This window comes from Rhinolophus hipposideros (assembly GCF_964194185.1).
Source record: "Rhinolophus hipposideros genome assembly, chromosome: 12".
Lineage (NCBI taxonomy): Eukaryota > Metazoa > Chordata > Mammalia > Chiroptera > Rhinolophidae > Rhinolophus > Rhinolophus hipposideros.
Window position 1 is genome coordinate 34,176,082 of NC_138058.1, and position 25,023 is coordinate 34,201,104.

Here is a 25,023-nt window from a genome sequence, read left to right on the forward strand (position 1 = left end):
GACTAAGTGGAGTTTACTCCCAGAAGATTGGTACAACACTTGAAAAAAATTAATGTGATTCATTCATCGTATTGATATAATAAAGAAGAAAACCTATAGATCAATAAATGGAGAAAAAATTGACAAAATTCAACAACCATTCACTATAATAACTTAGCAAACTAGAAATATAAAGGAACTTCCTCAACCTGAGAAACAGTATTCATGAAAAACCAACATTACATACTTAATGGTTAAAGATTGAATGCTTTCCCCCTAAGATAGGGAACAAGGCAAGGATGTCTGTTCTCACCACTTCTATTTAACATCAGGTTCCTAACCACTGCAACAAGGCAATATAAAGAAATAAAAGGCATACATACAGGAAAGAAATCTAATAAATGAAAAAAAAACTAACTGAATTTATTAGCAAGGTTATAGGACACAAGATAAATATACAAAGATCAGTTGTATTTCAATATTTCCATCAATGAACAATTGGAAAAAAAAATTTAAAACATATTTCTATTTATAACAGCAAAAAAAATACTTAAGAATTAATGTTGGACAGCTGCATACTGAAACCACAAAACATTGGTGAGAAGCACTGAAGAAGACTTAAATGGAGAGATATTCCATGTTCGTGGATTGGAAGACTTGCCATTGTGAAAAAAAACAATTCTCCATAAATTGATGATATATGGGTTCAACACAAGCCTAATAAAAATCCCAGAAGTATTTTTGTAGAAACACCCACACTCATTCTAAAATGTATAAGAAATGCAAATCACCTAAAAATACCAAGATATTCATAATCTAAAACAAAAGAACATTTTTGTAGGACTCACAGCACTAGATAGCAAGTCTCGCTAAAAACTACAAAAATTAAGACAGTGTGGTACTGAGATACTGATGTGTAGATAGACGTAAGATTCAATGGAAGAGAGTAAAGAGTTCAGAACTAGATTCATATGTAATGGTCAGCTGATTTTTTTTTTTTTTAAACAAAGATGTCAAAGTAACCCAATGGGGAAAGAATCATCTTTTCAACAAATGGTTCTGGAACAACTGGCTATGCCTATGGTAAAAACAGGAAGCAAGCTTGATTCTTAACTCATACCACATGCAAGAATTAGCATGGAAGTGATCATAGACTTAAATATAAAAGCTAAAATCATACAACTTCTAGAAGAAAACATAGAAAATCTTTGTGACCTTGGAGTGGGCAAAGATTTATTAGCTATTAAAGCATAAAACAAAAGGAAAACTAAAAAATTAGAGTTTACAAAATTAAAAACTTTAGCTCTTCAAAAGACACCATTAATAAAATTAAAAGGCAAGTCAAAGATTAGAGGAAAATAGCTGCAAAACATGGACTTGCATACAAAAAAATATATAGAACTCTTACAACTTAGTAAGGCAACAAATTCAATTAAAATAGGCAAAAGTGAAAAAAAATAGGCAAAAGGTTTAAACAGATACTTCATGAAAAAGATAATCAAATGGTCAATAAGCACATGAAAAGATGCTTAGAACTATTACACCGACTAGAATAGCTTAAGTTAAAAAAAAATCAACAATAATACCAAGTATTGTGACAAATACATAGCAACTGGAACTCTCATACATTGGTACAGTCACTTTGCAAAATCATTTGGAAGTTTCTTATAAAGTGAAACATACACATACCATATAAACGAGCAATTCCACTCTTAGATATCTATCTACCCAAGAAAAATGAAAACATATGTGCACACAGAATTGTACACAAATGTTCACAGCAGCATTTTTCAAAATAGCCAAGAATTGGAAACAACCCAAATGTCCCATGAAATGGTGAACGGATACGCAAACTATGGTATATTCATAAAATGGAATACTAGTCTTCTATAAAAAGGAACTACTGATATACACAATATGGATGAGTCTCAAAAACATCATTCTAAGTGAAAGAAGCCAGATACAAAAAGACTACTCATGATTCCATTTATATGAGATGTTAGAAAAAGTGACACAAAGCAGACAAGTGGTTGTCTGGGGTTGGGAGTGAAGAAAGGGAATTAATTGAGTGTAAAAGGGCAAGACGTAACTTTTTGGAGTGATGTTCTAGGTCTTGATATTGGTGGTCATTACACAACTGTATGCCCAAACTCATCAATGTGTACACATAACAATAGGTGAATTTTATTACATGTAAATTATACCTCAATTAACTGTGAAAAAAATACAATACAGTAGCATTTCTCTCCTTGACTAATTAGGATTGAAAAATAATTGATAAAGGACTAATTTTTTCATTAAGAGATTCAACATGTAAAGAAAAATTATACAAAACTTGGAAATAAGAAAAGGGAGGATTGCATGTCCTTTCAGTGTCATACTTGGGGCCCAACCCAAGAATTATTTAATTCTCTAAGAGAATGTCCTTGTGTTTGACTTTCCTATCTATATCTACTATTACTGAAGGCCCAGGTGCCATGAAGTTTCATGTAAACTTGCAGATTTTTGTGCCTAACAAAAATGCAAATGATTTGTCTAGTAGCAAAAATAACCCAAAAGGTTATGGGTTTATTGCCTTGTAGGCCATTAATCAATTTTGTAAAATGCTCTTTGCATCAATTTTCCCTATTTCTCTCACTAATTAATTGAAATTTTTGGATACAAGTTCATTCTCTAGTCTTATAAAATCATGTTTTTAATTTTTTTAAAGTCACTCTTTGATGACTATTATTCAATGTTTCATTTGAGCGTCACTTTAAATCATCTCACGTACATTGACATGAGTCATACATTTGGAGAAACCCATTAGGTTACACCTGAAATGAAAACTTGGAGGGATTATTTCTCAGTATACTGCACTTTCTTTATAACTTTATAAGTATTCTGTGTTAGTGCCAGTGTTAGGGGATCTTGATGGAGCTTCCTTTATTTATTTATTTTTTGCCATGTTGTATCCTACAATGTTGACTTAAAAAGCCAATTCCTCATCTCTTGCATTAAAGCACTCAGAATGCAACCCCTTCATAAAAAGAGATGATTTTAACTTAGAAATCAATGTACTTTGTTTCTTGGATACTTCTTCTTCATCTCCAACTTCATCTTCAGTGACCTCAGATCCAGTAGTATATTCTTCTTCTTCTGAAAATAATGACTGTTGTTTCTGAATTAAAAAACAAAACAAAATAAAAACACATCCTATTACAAATGTAGTATTATCACATCAAACACATTTGTATAAATTTATTTTGGATGAATGAGTCAAACAAAAGCTGATAAAATGACCACTGCCTAGACAACATAAGCACAAGGTCACATTACATCAAAGATTTTTTATTTATTTCCTCCACAGATTCTAGCAGACTAATGGGCAACTACAGGCACTCGGCATTTGTTGCTTTGCACCTTTATCACTCAACTGAAAGTATGCTCCTTGCTATTAAGATTAAATTAAAATATAATAACTCCCAATATTAAAGGAGTCTCATAAACAAGCACACACACATTTTTTTGGTCAGTGTGGCCCTGGACTACTTAAACATATCTGCAGCAGTTTCCTGCATCTACCCACCCTACTGTTTGTCATCACTGATCCAAATTCCTACTCCATTTGTGTGAATGCTAATGGCAGGTGGCATAGTGATGGCAAACAGTTAAAAAAAAAATTCAACCAACCAACCAAATACTTGGAACTTAATGGATTTGTAGCTTTGCTCAAGGTCCTAAATGTGACTTAAAAGACACTGATGGATTATGCAATCAGATAATGGAGTATGTGTCTGTTTTAAATAATGACATTTTTAGCAAGCATAAAGTTGTAGACACTGAAAAGGATGCTATACATTTAACTAAAATCTACAAAATAACAAGCTGATAAGATTCTATTAAACTAAATTTTAATTTAGGAAGAAAGCGATCCATGGAAGTGGAATACAGTTGCTCACTTACCAGTTGCAGAGTCCAGTTTTTCAGCGACAAAAACTATAAAAAAGACAAAAGAATAAGAGATTAATAAATCTGCATCTACCCAGATTGTAGTTCCTTATTTTCATATGAATATTGTAGAAGAGCGGAAAAAAGTTACAAGTATAGTTCCCTTCTAGGTTGAAACATTAGTTTAAACTCAGGCTGAAAATGATGTATTGTAATCTTTTACATCTCCTATCTGGAGATGTATATGTTTACCTAAAAAGAAAAAAAAATTTCCCCAGTGTCATTTCTAAAGGACGAGTAAATTCCATGTAGAGATAATATAATTTTAGTTATTTTTTTGAACTATTTCAATCACTTTTTGATGTTTATATTTTATGATAAATTAAGGAACCAGATTATATACAGATAGTGAAGAAATCTAATTAGCTATTTTGTATATAATTCATAAATGTTAATGATTGAACACTTATCGCTATTTGGAGTTTATAATGCATTTTACATGGAATATTTCACTTTTTCAAGTACATGTTATATTAACCAACACAAAGGCAGGAAGTTCACATGCAGACTCCCTGGTTGTTAGCAACAAGACTCGAAGGAATCAAAACTTTCTGGTCACCTTAAAAATATTTCAAATTTGAACAGTATGGAGGTATCTCAGGAATCTGAAAATGGAACTACCCTATGATCCAGTAATTCCACTCCTAGGCATCTACCCGGAGAAATCCAAAACTCCAATTCAAAAATCTGTATGCACTCCTATGTTTATTGCAGCACTTTACACAATAGCCAAGATATGGAAACAACCGAAATGCCCATCGGTAGATGACTGGATTAAGAAGCTGTGGTACATTTATACAATGGAGTATTACGCAGCCATAAAGAAGAAAGAAATCTTATCATTTGCAGCAACATGGATGGATCTAGAGAACATTATGTTAAGTGAAATAAGTCAGAAAGAGAAAGACAAGTACCATATGATCTCACTTATATATGGAATCTAAAGAAAAGACTATGTGAATAAACTAATCAGAAACAGTTTTGGGGACACAAAGGAAAAACCGAGAGTTGTTAGATGGGTGTGGGGGGGGGTTGGGGATAAGGGGAAAGGTGAAGGGATTTGGAAGCAGCTGGTAACCACAAGATGGCCTCAGGGTTTTTTTGAAAATTAATTTGGGGAAGGTATTCAATAATGTTGTAAAGATTTTGTTGGGTATCCGATGGACATGCGTCCTATTTGGGAGACCACCTCAGGGATACTGTGGATACCTGATCATGGCATTGTACACCAGAAGCTAAACATTAATGAATGCCAACTATAATTTTATATATATAATGTGATGGTTCAGTGTGAGGTCGGAGGGATAGTGGATGGGGGGAGGGGGATTCACAGTGTGAGGGATATAAATGATGAACGTCTAAGTATTACCTTGTCTTGTACACCTGAAACTAATAAAAAAAAAAAAAAAATTTCAAATTTGAAACCTAGGGAAAAACTAAACACATTCCTGATCACAATTAAAAAAAATTCATACTGAAAAAAGTTTATAGTACTAGGAGGGGACAAAATATCCTATGCATACTATCTTTATCCCTCAAATCATTATTTGCTCATAATAAAAACCCTCAAGACTATGTTATATTCCCCCACCCCAAATTTAAGTCAATTAGTTATTAATTCTTTGAGGACAAGCAATGTGTCCTATTTCCTTTACTCAGCATAATACCTTATGATCGGGTAGTCAGTAAATACTTATTAACTAGAAATTTTAATTTCAATTTAAACCAGTCAGGTTTCTGTCAAAGATTAAATGTCATTAATTTTTTGTTATTGTCATTGTTTATGCATATAAGGAATACATGAAACAAGCTACTCACGGCATTGAGCTCCCCAGTTTTGGGGCCCCATGGTGTATTTGGCTCCAGTAAAACATCACAGTCTAGACCCTTCTCGTCACAGGGGCCAACCCCAGAATCACTTGAAAGAAAAAAAACATTTTATGGAGAAGTGTTTAATTTTTTTAAGAACTTAAATGCAAACGTTATCTTTTTTATTGCAAATGTTTTATAAATTGCTCTTTAGAAATACAGTTGTTGAGTATAAGCTATGCCACTTCAACACTGACATTTCTCAATTCACCTCGTGATTCCCTTAGCAGAAGTCACTCTGTAGGGGGAGCATCATTGCATTCCTGGCACCACACTTGCCAGGGGGTGAACTGGACTCCTATAATGGGTACTGTTTTGAGAACTGCCTTTATTAAAGAGTCCTCCTACCCTCAACTTGTATGCCTGCTGCAGTCGCAAAACGATGGAAGTGACTTCAGTGACTGCTGAATTCAAGAAGTTCAAATTTATGCAAAGATGACTTCAACCATCAACTATTTTCCTAGCTGTATCCATTAAGCATTTAAGATGGGCTTAAGTGACTTGGGAAAAGAAAAAGAAAAACACGCGCACTTCAAAAAATGCGGGTCCCAACCTTTCAATCACCAGCGACTCTTTTAATTAGTTTTTCTTCCCTAGAACCTCCTATTTTTGAAGTGTTTTTCCTATCAAATAAATGCCTGCTTGCTCTTATTGTAGGCTAATATATAATTTCAGTTAAGCTTTCTGAAATAATGTAAACTGTTTGAGGACTGACATTAGTGATTGGGGAAACACTAGGGGACAGAAGATTCTGAGACAGGAATCACTTAATCCAGCTGCAATACGGCATTTCCCCTGCCCCTGCCCGGCCCCCGCCTCACCTAACGGTATCTTTAGAAAAAGGCACAACAATGACATCTTTGTGTTTGTGCAGATCTTCCAGTATTCTAGCAGTTGGACAGGACAGCAAATCTCCACCTTCACCAAGATCAGGAAAAGCAACCATGTGGTCCCTCAGTTCACAACCCTGTTGTATCAGAGACACTAAATTAGAGAGGTTGGTTCATTATAGAAACATTCCTTTAAAGATGACTATGTTTTTGTTCTCCTTTGACTGGTCATATCGTCATATAGCAATCATTTTACTACTTTTTCTCAAAGGAAAAAAAACTCATACAGAAAAGAGCATGAAAAATATGTATATTTAAAAAATATCGAAGAACATCCCTGTAACCACCATCTACAATAAGAAATAGAATATTTCCGGGGTGGTCTGTTAGCTCAGTTTGTTAGAGTGTGGTGCTGATAACACCAAGATTGCCAGTTCGATCCCTGCGTGGGCCATTGTGAGTTACACCCTCCTTAAAAAATATATATATATATATATTTCCAACATTCCAGGTGTCCCCACGGGCCCATAACTGCCTCCCAAAAGATAACCTCTATACTGACTGACTTCCTCGCTTTTATCCTTTTGTCACTTAAGTATGCATTTCTAAATACTATAGTTTAGTACTGCCTCACTTGTTTTGTTCTACATGTTTCTATGAGTCAACCACATTGTTGCATGTAACTAACATTTGCTTTAATGTACAGTATTCTACTTTGTGAATATACAATGTATTATACAGTTGATGGATTGGTTGTTTGCAGTTTGGAGCTTTTCGAAATAATACCATTATGAATATTCTTTTACATGCTTCCTGGTACACAAGTGTCCGTGTACCAAAATATAGTGCTATCAGCAGTGTATGACAGTTCTCATTACTCTATATCCTCAGTAACACTCTGTAGGACATTTGAATTTTAATCATTCTAACAAGCGTGCAGTGGTATCTCATTGTGGTTTTAATTTGCATTTCCCTAGTTACCAATCAGGTTGAGTTCCTTTTCATGTTTACTGGACAAGAACAAGGAACTCTGTTGTGTAAACTGCCTACTGTCTTTTTCTTAGTGATTTGTAAGACTTCTAAAAAATCTTAATATGAATCATTTATGGATATGTATTGCTAATATCTGGCCCCACCCATGAGTTTGTTTCTTCAGTTTCGGTTAATATAGTTGATGTATTTCAATTTAAAACTTCTTCCTTTATCTCATTACCTTTTAATAGTTTTATTAGTTTTCCTTTCATATATAGTTCTTTTTTGTGACTAGTTTGGGCTAGAGTCTAAATCCATTTTTTCCCCCTGCTGTGGATATCCCACTGTCACAGTACCTCTTACTTGGAAAGTCCAACCTTTGCCCGCTGCTCTGTAATGCCACCTGTGTCACAGCCAAGTATCCAAGTGGCTGAGTACTCTATACTTTTCTATTGGTTCATCCACCTATTCTTTGCCAGTATCACCCTGTCTTAATAACCAAAGCTTTATAATAAATCTTGATATTGGGCAGAGCAAGTACTTCTACCTTTGTGTTCTTTGAGATTATCTTAGCTATTCTTGGCCCTCTGCATTTCCATATACATTTTAGAATCAGCTTAGCAAAGTTCCCCATAAAAACCCATTAGGATTTTTATTGAGACTGCATTGATCAGTTTGGGAACACAGATCAGTTTGGGAACATTTACATCTATACATCGAGTCTTCCCGTCTATGAACATGGTACAATAATGCATGTTCCTTTATTTTCCAGTTTTCTTTATTTTCTCTGAATAAAGTTTTATGTTTTCTATATAGAGTTCTTGTACATATTTTGTCAGATCTATTCATAGGCATCTGATAGTTTTAAGGTTAGTGTTAGTGGTTTCTTTTTTATTAATTGCATTTTCTAACCTTGTTGGTTTATAGAAATGCAGTTGATTTTTGTAAATGATTTCAATAGATTAATCTTACATTCTTATTAATTTTAATGATTTATCTGTAGATTCATCAGGGTTCTCTATGTTCATGATATCACCTGCAAATCATGACAGTTCCTTTTCAATTCTTACATCTTTTTGTTTCTTTTTCTTGCATTAATATACTGTCCAGGACCTCTATTACAATTTGAACAGAAGTGTGGTGACAATAGGCATCGTTACTGTGCTCCCAATTTCAAAAAAAAAGCTTTCCACATTTCATCAAGTGTGATATTTGCTGCAAGTTTTATATTATCTATCCGTTACTGAATTGTATCATTTTTTTCTAAATTTATGAAGAATTTATTGTGGTTTTTTTTTTTATCATTCTACTCATTCCCTTCACACACATTAATTTAGAAGTTATACATTCTTCTATACTTTTAGTGGTTATCCTAGAACTTGTAAGATGTATCATTGACTTATCAAGGTCTAATTTGTTAGTACCCTCCCTCCCAAAGACCTTTTAAATTCCATTCCACTGCTTTCCCAACTTATAGACTATTGTTGTGAGTTTTAAAATTATACCTTAAAATGTATAATATATATTAATAACATATTTTAAAATTGTCTATATTAATATAATGATATATTTATTATAAACACATACACACATGCATGCACACATGTGCACACACACACCAATACAAATACACATGCACACACAAGCATCATCATCGTTTTATACAGTGAATGTTCATTTAGATTTATCAATATATTAATTTCTTTTCTTGATTGTCATTCCTCCCTGTATCTCAAGAACATCTGTTACTAATTCCTTTGGCAATCAGTTTACTGGTTGCCAATTCCTTCCATTTTACTTTGTCTACAAATATCTTTATTTTGCCTTCATTCTTAAAGGATATTTAAGTAAAGCATAGATTTCTAGATTGTTAACTATTTCTTCTGGCAAATTGAACACCTAGTGGGCTATATTCTGGCTTCCATTGCTACTTCTGAGATGTGTATACTAATTATTGGTGTTTTGAAAGGATTCTGTACTTTTACCCTTTGGCTGTTTTAAAAATGTTCTCTTTGCTTGTTGTTTCTTGCAGTTTCCCTATGATATGTGCAGGTTTGCATTTCTTATTACCTTGTTGGGAGTCGCTGGAATTCTTGAATCTATAAATTAATATCTCTCAATAATTCTGAAATATTTCAGCCATTATTTCTTTAAATTTTGCTGCTGGTCCATTCTCTTTCTCTTCTATTGGGAACCTCATTAGAAAGTTAGACCTCACAGGAAAAGACAAAAACTGTATGACTGCACTATGTGAAGTACTTAGAGTAGTCAAATACTTTGAGATGGGAAGTAGAATGGCATTTCACAGGGGCTGAAGACGGGGGAACGGAATTATTGATTGACTACAGAGTTTCAGTTTTGTAAGAGGAAATGGTTCTGGAGACTGGTTTCACAACAATGTGAATATATTTAACACTATGGAACTGTACACTTAAAAAATGGTTAAGATGGCAAATTTTACTTTATGTTTATTTTACAAAAAGTTTTAAAAAGTCAGACATACGTTCTCTAGGTCTCTTACTTTCTTTTGTATTTCTCATCATTTTGTCTCTCTGTGCTTCATTCTGGATAGTTTCTTCTGACTTTTATCTTTCAATTCACTAATTCTTCAGCTGATGTAATCTGCTGTTAAATTTTCTCACTGAGCTTAAATTTCTGTATTATTATGTTTTTCCATTCTAGAATTTCTATTTGTTTTTATTTAACCCCTTTTTCACTTTTTGTAGTTTATAATTCCCTGCCAAGCTTGTGTTCTATCAACTTAAACCAGTAATCTTATTTATTTTATAGTCTGTGTCAATAATTCTGTGGGTTTTTTTATTGTCTAAGTTCTATTGTTCCCATTCTTAGTAACTTCTTTTCATCTATGCCAGGTTATCTATGTATGCCAAATATTTTATTTGAAAAATTGTTTGTAGAAATAATTTGAGGTGTAGAATAATGTTATCTTTAGATTGAAACAACTCACATACTCCTACTGAATGCCAATTCCTTAAGGAAGCTTTCCTTGATTTAACACCAAGGTTAGACCAGCCTATTACAGACATTTATGGCCCTGCATACTTCTTTAAATATATCATTGTGTACTTTTTTCTCTTTTGATATTATTGCCTGAACTGATAGCTCCACAAAGGGAGAAACTATCTCATTTTATACACGACTCTGCCTTGCACAGTGTGTGATACAATTTTGGTGCTTTATAAATATTTGTTGTACGGATGATGAGGAGGAAGAGCTGTAAGTTCCTTTCATCACTCATGAAATTTAATTTCATAACATTTTCAAAAGTGTTAGTGTCAAGGACTTTAACCAATAACAATACTCACATATTACACCAAGATATATACAAGAACGTTCACTGCAACACTGTAATATCAATCCTACATGAATGTATTGCTTTTATACTTTAAAAACAATAAAAAGGGAAAATGTTTAAATAAAAGTTTTAGTGAGAACTGTAACTACAAAAGGGCAACATTCAACATTTACCTTTGTAAGCTGAGTGGGATCAAACCGAAGAACCTTTTGGTTACAGCAGGGATAAATTCCAGTGCCCACAGTACTCAGTGAACTTGTTGCTGGAGGATAAACCACTGCTTCTGGGTGGTACTGACAATGTGAAAATTCTACACAGAGAAAAGCCTGAATAAAAGAAATACATAAAATCAATTACTATTCCCATAATGCAATTATACATCTCAAAAATACTTTACATATTACATGTTCTATTTACATAAGATGTACAGAAGAGGCAAATCTCTAGAGATACAAGGTAGATGTGTGGTTGCCTGGTCTTGGAGGTGAGTTTGGGGGATGGCAGCAAATAGACACAAGGGATATTTTTGGGATCATGGGAATGCACTAAAATTAGATGGTGGTGATGGTTAAATAGCTCTGTAAATTTACTAAAAATCAGTGAATTGTACACCTAAAATGAATGAATTTTATGGCCTGTAATTATATCTCAATAAAGCTATTACAAAGCAAAAATAAAAACACTTCACTCAAAATTCAGATGAATTAAATTGATCTTGATATACATCTAATTTTACAATTGGCTAATCACATAAAAAGTTTTCCAATGAAGAAATGAAATAAAGTGCCTCACTTGATTATTCTATAACATATTTTTAGGGAATATTTAGAATTAGTATTAACGAAAACCATGAAATAACTGAATCATTGGTGAAAAAACTTATCAAGATTTAATTGTAAAATTAATAGTAAGGTTTCAGATATGTTTATAAGTTGGTAAAATAAAGAAAATAAAATTAATAACTTTAAGCACTGATCTTGAACACAAAAGCAAAAAAGTATAGTTTGTAATTCAGAATTCTTAATTGTTACTTCCAATTATGATTTTCAAACGGTTTTTAATTAAAATTTGAGTCCTATAAAAGCTATAAGGTGTACCCTCATAAACAAAATGCTTTGCATACAAATATTTTATGAGTTTATGAATTCTCCATAATAAATATTAAATGTTACAAATCAAATCAATATTTAATTTGCTATAAAGAAGAGGAAAAAGATCCCTCAAGTTTTCTGTATTCTGTCATGCTAAACAAGTCTGGTTTTAGAAACCTTAAATCCTTGATTATAAGTGATACTCTGTTGTGGGAAAGACCACTACATACCTATTAAGTTAAAAAAAAACAAAAAACTAAACTTGACAATGCCAAGTGCTAGTGAAATGTGGAGCAACTAGAACTCTCATGCATAGCTAGGAGAACTGAAAGTTCAGGGACTTTGGAAAATTGTCAGGCTAACATTTACCATACAATCTAGCAATCCTACTTCTAGGTTATTATGCAAGAGAAATAAAAACCTATATTCACACGAAAGCCTCTAAGTAATGTTTATAGTGGCTTTCTTCATAATGGCCCCAAACTAAAAACATCTACAAATTACTTTGCTGGTGAGCAGATAAACATACTGTGATACATTCATACAATGGAGTAGTACCAAGCACTAAAAAGGAACAAACTTATAGATACAATGTGGATAAATTTCAAGTCCATTTGTTAAGAAAAAAAAGCTGGACTCAAAAAATGAAGTATGGTATAATTTTACTCGTATGAGATTTGGAAAAATGTCATACAGGTCGGTGGTTGCCAGAGTCTGGGGTAGGAAAAGGAATTGACTGAAAAAGGAGCATTTTAAGGGTGATGGAAGTGGTCTATGCTTTGTGGTAGTAGTTAACTATGTGTGTTTGTCAAATCTCATACAAAGAATGAATTTTACTGTATAATGGTAAATTTTACTGTATATAACTTTAACTTTAATAAATCCAATTGTTAAAAAGTGTGGGGACGAAGGGAGTCCACTGGGTGTAAACTTACATGGTTTGGAAAATCTTACTCTGAAGGTTTTAATAAGCAGTGCTTCCTTCGCTTCCTGAGAACAGGGATTTATAAAAAATTTTATGTGGAACACTGTGGATTTATAATTAGGAATTATTGTGACCTAAAAAGATCTATTTATTCTATAAAAGGATATTATGTATCTTTTATTTATCCTATTACTTATTATATTATTATAACCTATTATTTATTTATCCTATTATTTATTATAGGTACCTTCAAATAGCAAGCTTTCTTGTGCTTTTATTATAGGCTTCATTTATTAAAAAACGAACAAAACCTTTATGGGAATACAAATGTTATAACAAGAAGGGCACATATCGATAGCACCCCATCTGCAAAGGTATTTCTGGATTTCTAAAGAAATTTATGTGCTAACAGAGAAACAGTTTTGCTGGAAGTAATTAAAGGCAAATAAGGACTCTGTGTTTTTTTTTCCATTGAAATAATGTATTTGGTCACTTACAACATGTTGGTTTTCTAAAAATTCAAGAAGTCGTTGATTGTTTCAGTAATAAAAAAAAAAAATAAGAAAAATTAAGTCTAATGTAAGCAATGTTTAATAGCACCATTGTTTTTGCCACTAGTTTCTTAAAAAGATGTCAGATATTGTGGAAACACATCTAACCATATTAATTAAACAGCAATATGAGTACATCAAAAGAGCCTGCTCTCAGTGTTTGCAGAGTAGGATATTAAAAAAACAAAAAAACTTACCTGATAACATCTAGAACAAGTTAGCCAGTTGACTGTCCCCCACAAGCGCCAATATACATCTCTCCAAGATTTTAACTCTTCAAAAAGACTATTCAAATACTCATGAACATCCCAAGTCTTATCTCTGGGGAAAAGAGCTCCAATTGTTACACTATTTTACAAGCAATCTATATAAACAATTGTTTACACGAATGGTTTTTAAGTTTGTGGTTTATTTTCAGGAACATTCCCCAACTGGTGGCTGTGGGATGGACTACACCGAACAGTAGATAAAATTTCATTTGGGAGTTTTTCTTTTTCTGGGATAACAGAAAAAGGTATGAAAGGTTTAATGTCAAATTATTTTGCTAAGCTAGATACAGGGTTATAAATTAAATATAGTTTGAGTAGGCTAACAGTTGAGATTTAGGCATATGTTGCTTAATGAAACTTTTATTCTAATTTTACATACTGTAAAATAAGTTGTTATTAATTATTGGTGCCTCTAAACATTTCATTAATGTATTAGTTCTTTATGTTTTCTGGTAATTGAGTAATACAGTTATATACTCTCAAGTATTGGTGGATAAACATTTTTAAGCTAAGTAATATAAACTTAAAAAGTAGCAAAGGCTTAAAACCGTATTTGCAATGGTCATATGTAACTCAAGTTCTTATTTTTTTCCAAGCTCTTCCCTTAATCTTTTCTAAGATTTGCTATTTTTGTCCTTAATTCAACAAATAACAAAATGCCATCATGTTATTACAGATTACACAGGCACATCTCTTTTAAGATATTTAAAGACAATTTGAAAAATATCAACAGCTAACTTGCCAGAAAATACTCTGATTAGGACAACAGAAATAGATGGTGAAGTTAACATCCATTTTTTTCACATAGTTATCACTGTCAGAATATATATAGTATATAATAATTATTGCTGTCAGAATAAATATAACTTTCAAAACGTAAATCAAGTCTCAAGACAAAAAAGTATAAAATACAATACTTTATAATAACTAATGAAGAGTTAGTTATTACAATAACTAATGAAGATTCCTTGATTATTGTACCAAGAGAAAAAAATGAAACATTTTAAAGCTGACTGTTATTCATAGTAGGGTCAAATACATTTCTCTGTACTTTTGTTTTAATGTTTAAAATATGAAATCTAACATTAATTGTAGGTTTCTTTCTTTTTTTTTTGTTTTTTTTTTTTTGTTTTTTTTTTTTTTTTTTTTGAGCCCATTGGCCCATGTGGGAATCGAACCGGCAGCCTTCGGAGTTAGGAGCACGGAGCTCTAACTGCCTGTGCCACCGGGCCGGCCCTTAGGTTTCTTTCTTTAATAAAAGTGTTGTACATTTTTAATATTGTAAAACGAACAGGCACAAACAAAATTAAAACCATCCATAATACTATCACTCAAAAGTAACACAAAAGATAACATTTGAGTGAACATGGTTTCAGTTTTGTTTTATTACCTATTTTTCCACTAAATTTACTACTAACAACTTTCTAAGTATATATTCTTTTACATTATTCTCAAAAGCTGCACATTAAGAATTGATTAGATGTGTTTTATATAGATACACTATTGTATGGATAGATTTAGTTCGTTTAGTCATTTGGGTGTTTCCTTTTTTTTAATTTAAACCATATAGCAATAAATATTCTTATTAAGTGCTTTCACAAATTCAACATTATCTCTTTAGAAAAATTCCTAGCAGTAGGATATTGTCAAAACATGAATGGTTTAAAGTTTTTGCTTTCATGAGACATTATACCATTTTATAACACTCTACTTCCAGTTCTCTGGAACTGGAAGAACACTTTACCAGTTCTCTGAAGGAGAACTGGTTTTGAACTTAAAGGGGAATAAAAAAAGACTATTTGGTAATAGAATACTGACAAAGTATGAAAAATAAATGGACTGTGGAAAATCCAAATTTTTTTTCCGGGTGCGCTTCCTGGCGGCCCTGAAAATCCAATTTTGAAGACAATTTTCCTCATTCACCAAAATTCACCTGAAAGTAAATTTGGTTCTCTTGTCAAATTCAACATAATATTTATTTAGATAGCTAAAATCTGGTAGTGAAAATAAAACATTTTAATGGCACTGATCAGATATCTTAAGATAAATGTATAACAATTTTTACTATTTTTAAAGTTTAAAAACATAATGACATTTACCCAATTAATAAAATATAGCTTTTAAAATAACTTTGTTTTGAAAGTGGCATCTTTAACCAAAGTGGCATATTAAACCAAAGTTGGATAATATAACAAAAGATATTATCTTATTCCTTAGAGAAATAGTTATGCTTTTATAAATACGCTAGGAATTCACATTTTAAAAGCTGTATTTTATTTTCACTATACCTTAAGTGAATGTAGACAATATTTCCATGTCGATCCACATTGATTTTTCCAGGAATACATGGAATTCTTCTGTCTGTGTCTTTTGTTAAAAGTTTCTTACACAAACAGCATCTATAACACAAAAAAAGGTACAAAAAATATGAGAAGAAAATTTAAATGTAGTAAAATTAAAGAATTTAGCTGCATGTATAGCATAGCAAAGAACAACACACCACCATACCTGTATAAGGTCGCTGCATTATTCTGAGAATCTGGATTCAAGTATTCAGGATCAAATAGTCTCTCAATCTTCTTACAAAAAAGTTTACTATTAACAACAAATGACCAACAAATTAATTTTCTTTATCTACTTTACTAAATAGTGATGGAAACAAACTTAATAGTGATGAAATACTTAGTCGTGATTAAAAAACAAACACTGACCTATCTTCACAAATAGAAAATAAGATTAATAAATCTTTAGAGAGACTCTCTTTGGGAATTTTAATACAGTTTTAGTGTTTTAAGTAAATAAACCTCCTAATGAGAACTGCTTGATCAAGAATCTATTTTCACAAGCAAAATAAGTCTGATGAATATCTATCTCTATTTTAGTCCTTTGTTCTGGAATATTCAAGATTGAAGATTTTGGAAATTTAACATTCCTGGGTCTACCAAAAACTCATTATGTGATCTTTAACAACTTAATCTCTCTGAACTTTGTTTTCTCATCTATAAAATGGGGTTAATAATTGCAAACTCCTAAGTTTTTTAGGAGGGTTAAATGAGATAGTGTTGTTAAAGAGTGTCAGACACAGCATTAAGCATTCAATAAATGTTAATACTTTATTATTATGCATAATATGACAGAACTTTCGGTCTTCTAATTAATTAATTCTAATTAAACTAATTGTCATTAATTCCAAGTATACACCGTTTCCATTTTCCCTCATGTAACATGTGCTACTAAAGGGCAGATCCAGATTTAGTGTCCTGATCCCATTTTCAAGTATTTAGCTCTTGAATAATTCCCCTTTGTCTCATTTCCCTGAAGGACCAAACTCTTGGATAATCCCCTACATTATCTATTTCTCCTACTCTAATAAATCATCTGGTCAGCAAATAAACATAATCTAATATTCCCTTTTTCTTAAAAAAAAAAAATCCTTTCTTGAGCTTATCAACCCTTAATAGCTACTGCTAAATATTTCAGCAATTGTTCAGAGCAAAACAGCTGAAAAAAAGTTATCTAAATCCAACTGGTCACATTTCTGTCTTCATCTTACTCTGCCTGATAGCAGCATTCCATATATTTGATCACTTCCTCCTGTTTGAAACTCTTTCCCTCAACCCATTAGCTCCTCCTTCTCAGGCTCTTCTCAGGCTCTTCACTCCCTCTGTTGAATTTCTAAATTTTGGATAGTCTTTATCATTAATCTCTTGCTAACAATTAGAAAATGAAATAAATACAAACAGCATTTACAACAGCACTAAAAAAATTAAATACCTAGGGATAAATTAAATTAAAAAAAAGGAAAAATATCTCTCCACTGAAAACATTGCTAAAATAAATGGAGGGTTATACCATGTTCATAGACTGAAAGACAGTATTAATAAGATGTCAAATCTTCACAAATCTATTAATCCTAGCAGGTGTGTGTGTGTATATATATGAAAGAGAGAAAGAGAAAATAGGTAGGCTGATTATAAGATTTATATAGAAATGCAAAATGACCTAAAATGACTAAGACAGCAATCTTGCAAAAAAGCAAAGCTGGAGAATTTAGGTTAATAGATATCAAAAAATAGTAGAAAGACAGTGTGCTACTGATACAAGTATAGACAAAGAAATGAACAGAACAAAATGGAGAATTCAGAAACAAACCTCACATATATATATTCACCTGATTTAAAATAAAGGTAACACTGCAATAAAGTGGAGAAAGGCTAGTCTTGCTAGGAAATCTCATCCAGTTCCATGGTTTCAAACCTTATCTACTCTTATATTTTAAGCCCTGAACTCTGACCCAAACTTCCAACTTGTATATTCATCTACCTGCCATCCTACCTGGATGTCTAAAAGTATATTAAATATATCAAATAATTTTAAGATTCAATCCCATTCCCCTGACCCCAATCTTTCCATTTTCTGTGAATGATATACTACCATCCACTTAGTTGCTCAACCTTAAAACCTAGTCATTACTCTAGAATACTCTCTCTTCTTACATCATTCCATTTGAAAATCTGTCAAATCTTTCTAATAACCTACTCTGAATCCATCTACTTCTTTCCAGTTCCAAAGCTTTCACTCTAGTCCAAATCTTTTTGTCTCTCAACAGACTACTGCATTAGCTTCCCAATAAGTCTCCTTACTTCCTATATCCTTAGTCTACGAGTATTTTCCATATAGCAACCAAAGTGATCTCTTAAAAACGAATCAGGTCGTGCCACTCCCCTGCTTCCATTCATGCTTAGAATAAAGTGTATACTCTTTGCTATGACCTAAATAGCCCCTAAGAGATATATGACCACTGCTGACGTCATCTCATACCACTCTTCCCCTTTATACAAAAGTCTATCTTAATAATTTTTCACATAATTCACTACCACAATAAGCTCATATGTACATTATACAAAATAACTAATTTAATTACTAATTTTTATCTTGAGCTATCAGCTCTGGATAAATTTTACTTCATTTAAAATAAAATGGAAATATATTTGTAAATATATTCTAAAAATAAAATATCTTACTAAAACGAAATAGAAATAATTTATTTCTTCTAATAGAAACACTAGATTAAAAATTAAGAGTTACCTCCTAAACTTATCTTTCTTGTCCTTTAAATCATCAACCTCATTGTGTGTGAACAGATCAGCTATGCATGTAAGAAGATTTGCATTAATACAGTTCATGTTGCATGGGGTAGCTACTATGGCATCCATATTTTTGTGGCAATACTGAATACATTGTTCAACCTAAAAAAAACACAGTGTAGAAATAAATGTTGAAAATAGTAGCATGAAGAGTAATATCATATCAATACCTTTCAAAGACAAAAACACAGTAAAAGCCTTATCCATGTATTGTTAGGAACTAACTGGGTTTTGCCTATTTGGGTTAATCTACACTGTTCCAAAGTGCTCCAGCAGGTCAAATTTTGACAATCATATGTGCATAGCTAGAAAAATCATTTTCAACCTTCTTAAAACATTTCAAACAATAATGGGATGAGCATCTTTCATGGTTGTGGCAGGTATAAATCTTAGTCCACAAACTCAAGTATACAGGATATGTGACTTCCTATAACTAAACTTAGGGGCAATTTTATGTCTCCATTTCTCTGAGTAGCAGAAACATAATTTCTGTCACTTCAGGTTTTCTCAGTAGTGTTGTACTTGCTCTCTGACCTTCTTTCTCTTTCTCCAATCTGAGGCATATTTATTTACGTTTTGAGGTGGATTTGGGTTCTGAGGAAAACTAGCCTGGCTAATCATGTATTGTTCCAAATAATTTGCTTATGGCATAAAAATGACCATTTAGGGCTTAGATTTCAAAACTCAAAGGTTAAGGACTCTTAGTTTCTGCTTTTTTTCTGTAACCTTTCTTTGAAGCAATTAACACTAGCAACTGAATGGGGGAAGGACTAAGAAGTAGAAAGAACACAGGGAACTATCAAACTTCACATCCGTTAACATAGCAAAGGAGTATTCTGTCCTGTGTAGTTTTACCAGGGGCTAAAAGTAAATATTTTATTTAAAAACCACGAAAACATGTAAAACATTTGAATGATAAAGAAATTCATTAAATAAAAAGAAAAAGAAGAAAAACAAGTCTATTGATTGACATATATGTATATATTGTGCTTTTACGTTTCATGAACTACTTTTAAACAATAAACATGAGCATCTCATTTACACATACAAAATTACATTGTTTAATAGTTGGGTATTTATTCTTCTTAATTCGCTGAACTATAAATGAAAGACACAGATAAACCAAGAAATTACTTAAATAGCAAAACAAATATATTCCAATTAATTTTCATTTAATTTGTTTTTAGAGCAAATTCCCTTTTAGGGTAAAGTTAATTCTGTTTGTTTCCTCTAACACAACAGAGAGCTACTCCTTCAGGATAAATTGCTTGCTTTATAGGCATCAAATACAAATGATACATGGTAGCCTTAATAACCTTATCCAACAGAACAAACTACCTCCAAATATGAGCAATTCATTCTAATGGAATCACACGCTTGCCTTAGAAGTACTTCAGAAAGATGTCTTAGAATTTTCTAGACACTTGAAGGAAAAATCAAGTTATATGTTAAATCAAGCATGGGTGAACAGAAGAGCTTTTATTAATACTTACTAATGAATCCATTTTCAAAAACTCTGAAGAAATAAGAATTGAAATGACATTTCCTGGCTCTAAAAAAAAAAAAAAGAGCAAAAAATTAAATTCTCCTTTTGCTTTGTACTACAACCTCCTCAGAACAGGCTCCGTCTCATCTTAAAAAATTGCAAAAGACTAATGCTATATTTTAAAGCTTATATACAAAAATATTTATTTTCTTATACATAAATGAAAGAACAGCATTTCTTTTTATCTAATTGTCTTATGAAAGACACACTTTCCCATTGTTTCTGCCCACTCTAAATAGTGAGGATGAATGTGGAGTTACTAATTCAATTATTTTAGTGTCAAATTGATTGCTTCAGCTATCACAGTGGCTACATGTTTAGCAATTGATTGGATAAAAACCATGTGACACCAAAATGAGTAGAATGTATTTAATCAGTCATTCAGCCATGTACACTACAAACAACTGTAGTGATCTGTTAGGCCATCAGAACAGCTCTAGCCCATGTTCCAATTCTATTAATCTCATACACAATGACCTGTTTTGCCTGAAAACCACACTGAGCTGAAATTCACCATTGCTGCCATTTCTTCTCTCCCATTTCAATGGTCTCATTTTTTTTCAAAATAGAATGTGTTTTATTTTCCATAGCTAAGAGTAATATAAAATTTAGAAAGGGATCATTTATATCTGTCTTTACTAATCAGAGCTTGAATTTATAAAATGTAGATACCTTTTCAGTTAGCTGTACAAGTGTTAGGGAGAGAATTGGATGGCAGTAGGTAGAGCTTACTGAGCATTGCATTTCAATAATATGATATTGTATATGGACAAATCAGTGTACTTTTACTCTTTATAACTTTTCCAAAAATCAACATTTAGAGAAAAACTTGTCCACACTTAAGGTAGGCTTACAAGTTTATTTCTTAGCCAGAAAAATATCTTTTCATCCAGTTTTGTCATAGAATATGAACAAGATGTCCTTGTTCTGCTTTGAAAGGAGTTTAAAATTGTTCCTAATTCCATATAACTCAGAAATAATTCTGAGTATTTTTATAAAATAACAACATGCAATTTCCACTAGACTTAGAGTCACAAAATCATTATAGTTACTATGGAGTTTCTTAACAATTTAGTTTGGTTCCCAAATGGGCATAAATAGTTGTGTGTGACATAGATTGTCTGTGACTTCTACATTTCTCTGATTTAGTTCTAAGAGGAGAGGGGGGCAAAAAGAGAATTAAAGTTCAGGAAAAAATCTTCAGTGATATAGGCAAAAACAGATAAATTATACATCAGAAGAAAGAAACAACATTTTATGAGCTACACAAATCATAGTTCTGATAAACACTCTCTTGCTCAAAAACTCCCAATTGCATTTGGAATCACAACCAAACTGCAAACTCCTTAGGAAAGTCATCAAGTGTCAACAGAGTTGTTCACTGTTGACTTCTATCATTCCTCTTCGAGCAGAACATAATATACACACTCCAGGTACGCTGTGTCATACAAAATGACCTGCATTTATTTGCGCATCCCAATGTTTTTTTCTCTTGCCTTAAAAAAGGATGTTACTTTAATAAGAACAATTTAATATAACCTACTATGGCTTATATATATGAAATAAAGAAAATACAATTTAAAACTTAGGGTATAGAGAAAAAGCACAGTAAGTTTGCCCTGGAATTAGATTCATAACAAGTAAAAAGACTCCAGCTAAAGATATGACAAATGCAAACTTCTCCTTAACTAAACCATGGAAAAAGATAATTAAAATTGAGGATATGATTTAAAAATAAGTGAGAAAAATTTTAAATGATTGAGAGCACTTGTTATTAGTGAAGTTATTTCAAAAAGAGTTCAATGCTTGTTAGAAAGAAATACTTAATGAAAAAGATTCTGAAAGATAACATAAGATTTACCACTGTAAAAATGCTAAATTTACTTCCTAAAGGCAGACTGAGTGAGCCTTCAGATGCTTATTCAGAGAAAGTGGAATGCTAGCGGACACAATTGTTTTAGTAATGCTGTCATCTCCTCTGAGGTATATTTAAGAAAAAAAAAGAAAAAGAAAAACTGATTTTTACCATTATAGTACTAAAGTAATTCTTCTAAATAAAGAACTATACAGACGATGATTAAAATATGCTATCCCAATCTTTCCTTAAATAGAAATTCTAGATGAAAGGTTCTCAAACAGAAATAGTGAAAGGAGGAAGGAACTGGTAAAAAAAAAGTTCCTCAGGAAACTGTAATATGACCCATCTAGTTAAGACCCAATGTCTGGATTATCAGAGATTCAATTAAATATTTTGGTAGTTTTCCTGGTTAGAATAAAGATTGCTTTTATAAAGTTTACATTTCTAGTCACTGATTTAAGGTCAAAGATTACTTTTTGCTCTAGTTCTTTTACTTTTATTACACACATAAATATGCTGAATCAAACAACAGGTTTTTTTCTCTCTACATATTTTGATTTTTATTTCACACATACATATCATACCTGGATGATCTGAAATCTCTGGACTCTGACTGGCTGAAATTTTTGACTTAGCACTCTGGTAATTTTTATTTAAGGACCACTAGAAACCTTTTCCATTAATTTGATCACTAAAATTAATAAATTATAAACTTCCTCAAAAAACTCTTATACCGTCAGTATAGATTTATTTACTTGTAGGAGTTTAGAAATATTTTGGTACTGCTATACATAGCAATTCTAGTACACAGAAAGACTTTATTAAATCACAAGTGTGATTTCCTATACAAGTCTATGCCCAATGAAAGATTACTCAATAATTATTCTTCCTATCATCTACAATACTAGTTCTCAAACTTTTAAGATTTCAAAGACCTCTTTTCAATCTTAAAAACTGAGACTCCTAAAGAGCTGTTTAAAAAAAAAAAAAAAAAAAAGCTATTTCGCACCCTCCCAGGGGGTGATATAAATATATTTTAAAAGCTACCTATGCAGTCTCTAGTGAAGAACCAGCACTGAGGGCACCCCATAAGAGCTTTTGTTTATATGGGTTATATCTGCCAGTATTTACATTAGAAATTAAAATAGAAAACAATTTAAAAATTTATTAATTCATTTAAAAAGATCAGTAAGAAACTCATTACATGTTACTATATTTTTATGAAAAATAACTATTTTCCAAAATGAAGAAAAAATTAGTGAGAAGAGTAACACTGACATTTTTGCAAATTTCTTCAATGTCTAACTTATTAGAAGAGAGCTGGATTCTCATATCTGTTTCTACATTCAATTTGTGGGTAGTCTTCTTTGATGTTACATCAAAACTTGATAAATCATAGTTTCTTATAGGTTAGTTGCAATGGGATCTGAAATCGTATTAACCAACTTTACCTATTCTGCGATCTCAAAATCCACTTACTTATCTTGTGCTTTGAGTGGATCTTTAACCCAGGCATGATTCTTTTTTTTTAACATAATACACTGGTCATTTGGAAAATATTGGTTCAGAGTTATATAGATCTTCCAAATGTTGAAACATTTCATTGTACAATATATATTTTTTAAAAAAATCACATTTGTTAATATGACCACAGCCTCATCAAAAAAGTCTTTAAATATTGAGGAGCTGTCAAGCACATGAAAGCAGACATAAATTTTCCAAAACTCTAATTCTCACTTGAAAGCTTGAATTTTATCATTGGCAACAAATACTTTCAGTTGTTTCCCTTTAATTGACAAGCTCACGTAATTCATTTTTAAGAAAATATGTGCTATATGTCTAAGTCTGAATAACCATAACTTGTCTGTCAGTCATTCTTCCAAGTAAAAATGGCTTTTTTAAAAAAACTTTTATTTATTTTAAGTATGTTTTTCCAGGACCCATCAGCTCCAAGTCGAGTAGTTGTTTCAATCTAGTTGTGGAGGGCACAGCTCACAGTGGCCCATGTGGGGATTGAACTGGCAGTCTTGGTGTTATGAGCATCACACTCTAACTAACTGAGCTAACTGACCGCTCCAATTTTTTAAAAAGCTGCTATTAGGTTGGTGCCAAAGTAACTGCAGTTTCTGCTATTATTTTAGACCGCAATTACTTTGGCACCAACCTAATAGTTTAGCTTGCAACTCAAACAATTGCACAAGCGCTCTTCCTCAAGACCACTATCATAATCGTACTTTGGTGTGCAACAGAAGTGTACTTCTCATGTCATCTCATAGAATATTAAAAAGACGTATACTCAACCATCAAGAGTAAATAAAATTAGTAATTTTTACTGCTGCATCAAGGACATTCTTAAGTGAAACTGGATTATTTTCTTTTTACTATGAGCACATGGTGAAGAACATAGTGACCACTAGCCCCAGCCTGATGTGTGCTAAAAACACCAGTAGTTTTACCCTCCTTTACCTGAACAAATGTCAACACAGAGAGAAAGACAAATAACATCTTGGTACTATTATGTAAATTGTCTTGACCTGATGGATCCTCTAAAAAGATCTCCAGGATTCCAGTGGCTCATGTACCATACAATGAGAACTGATCTAGAAATCTGTCCACTTGCCATTAATTCACTATAATTCACTAAAAAAGGATAAGGTACCACTTTCCTAAAGGGTGGTTA

At 32.1% G+C, this 25,023-nt stretch overlaps 1 protein-coding gene across 1 annotated transcript in view; it reads right to left on the reverse strand.

Moving 5' to 3' along the window:
- The window catches only part of SANBR (SANT and BTB domain regulator of CSR), a 48,996-nt gene that overhangs the window by 10,527 nt on the left and 13,446 nt on the right, over positions 1-25,023 (reverse strand). Inside the window, exons 6-15 of the mRNA XM_081068004.1 lie at positions 20,433-20,491; positions 18,881-19,041; positions 16,301-16,387; positions 16,081-16,191; positions 13,721-13,844; positions 11,130-11,282; positions 6,660-6,805; positions 5,788-5,887; positions 3,925-3,957; positions 3,040-3,139 (exon numbers count right to left, since the gene is read on the reverse strand). Coding sequence (XP_080924130.1) covers positions 3,040-3,139; positions 3,925-3,957; positions 5,788-5,887; positions 6,660-6,805; positions 11,130-11,282; positions 13,721-13,844; positions 16,081-16,191; positions 16,301-16,387; positions 18,881-19,041; positions 20,433-20,491 — 1,074 coding nt within the window. The remainder of the gene's footprint in view (positions 1-3,039; positions 3,140-3,924; positions 3,958-5,787; positions 5,888-6,659; positions 6,806-11,129; positions 11,283-13,720; positions 13,845-16,080; positions 16,192-16,300; positions 16,388-18,880; positions 19,042-20,432; positions 20,492-25,023) is intronic.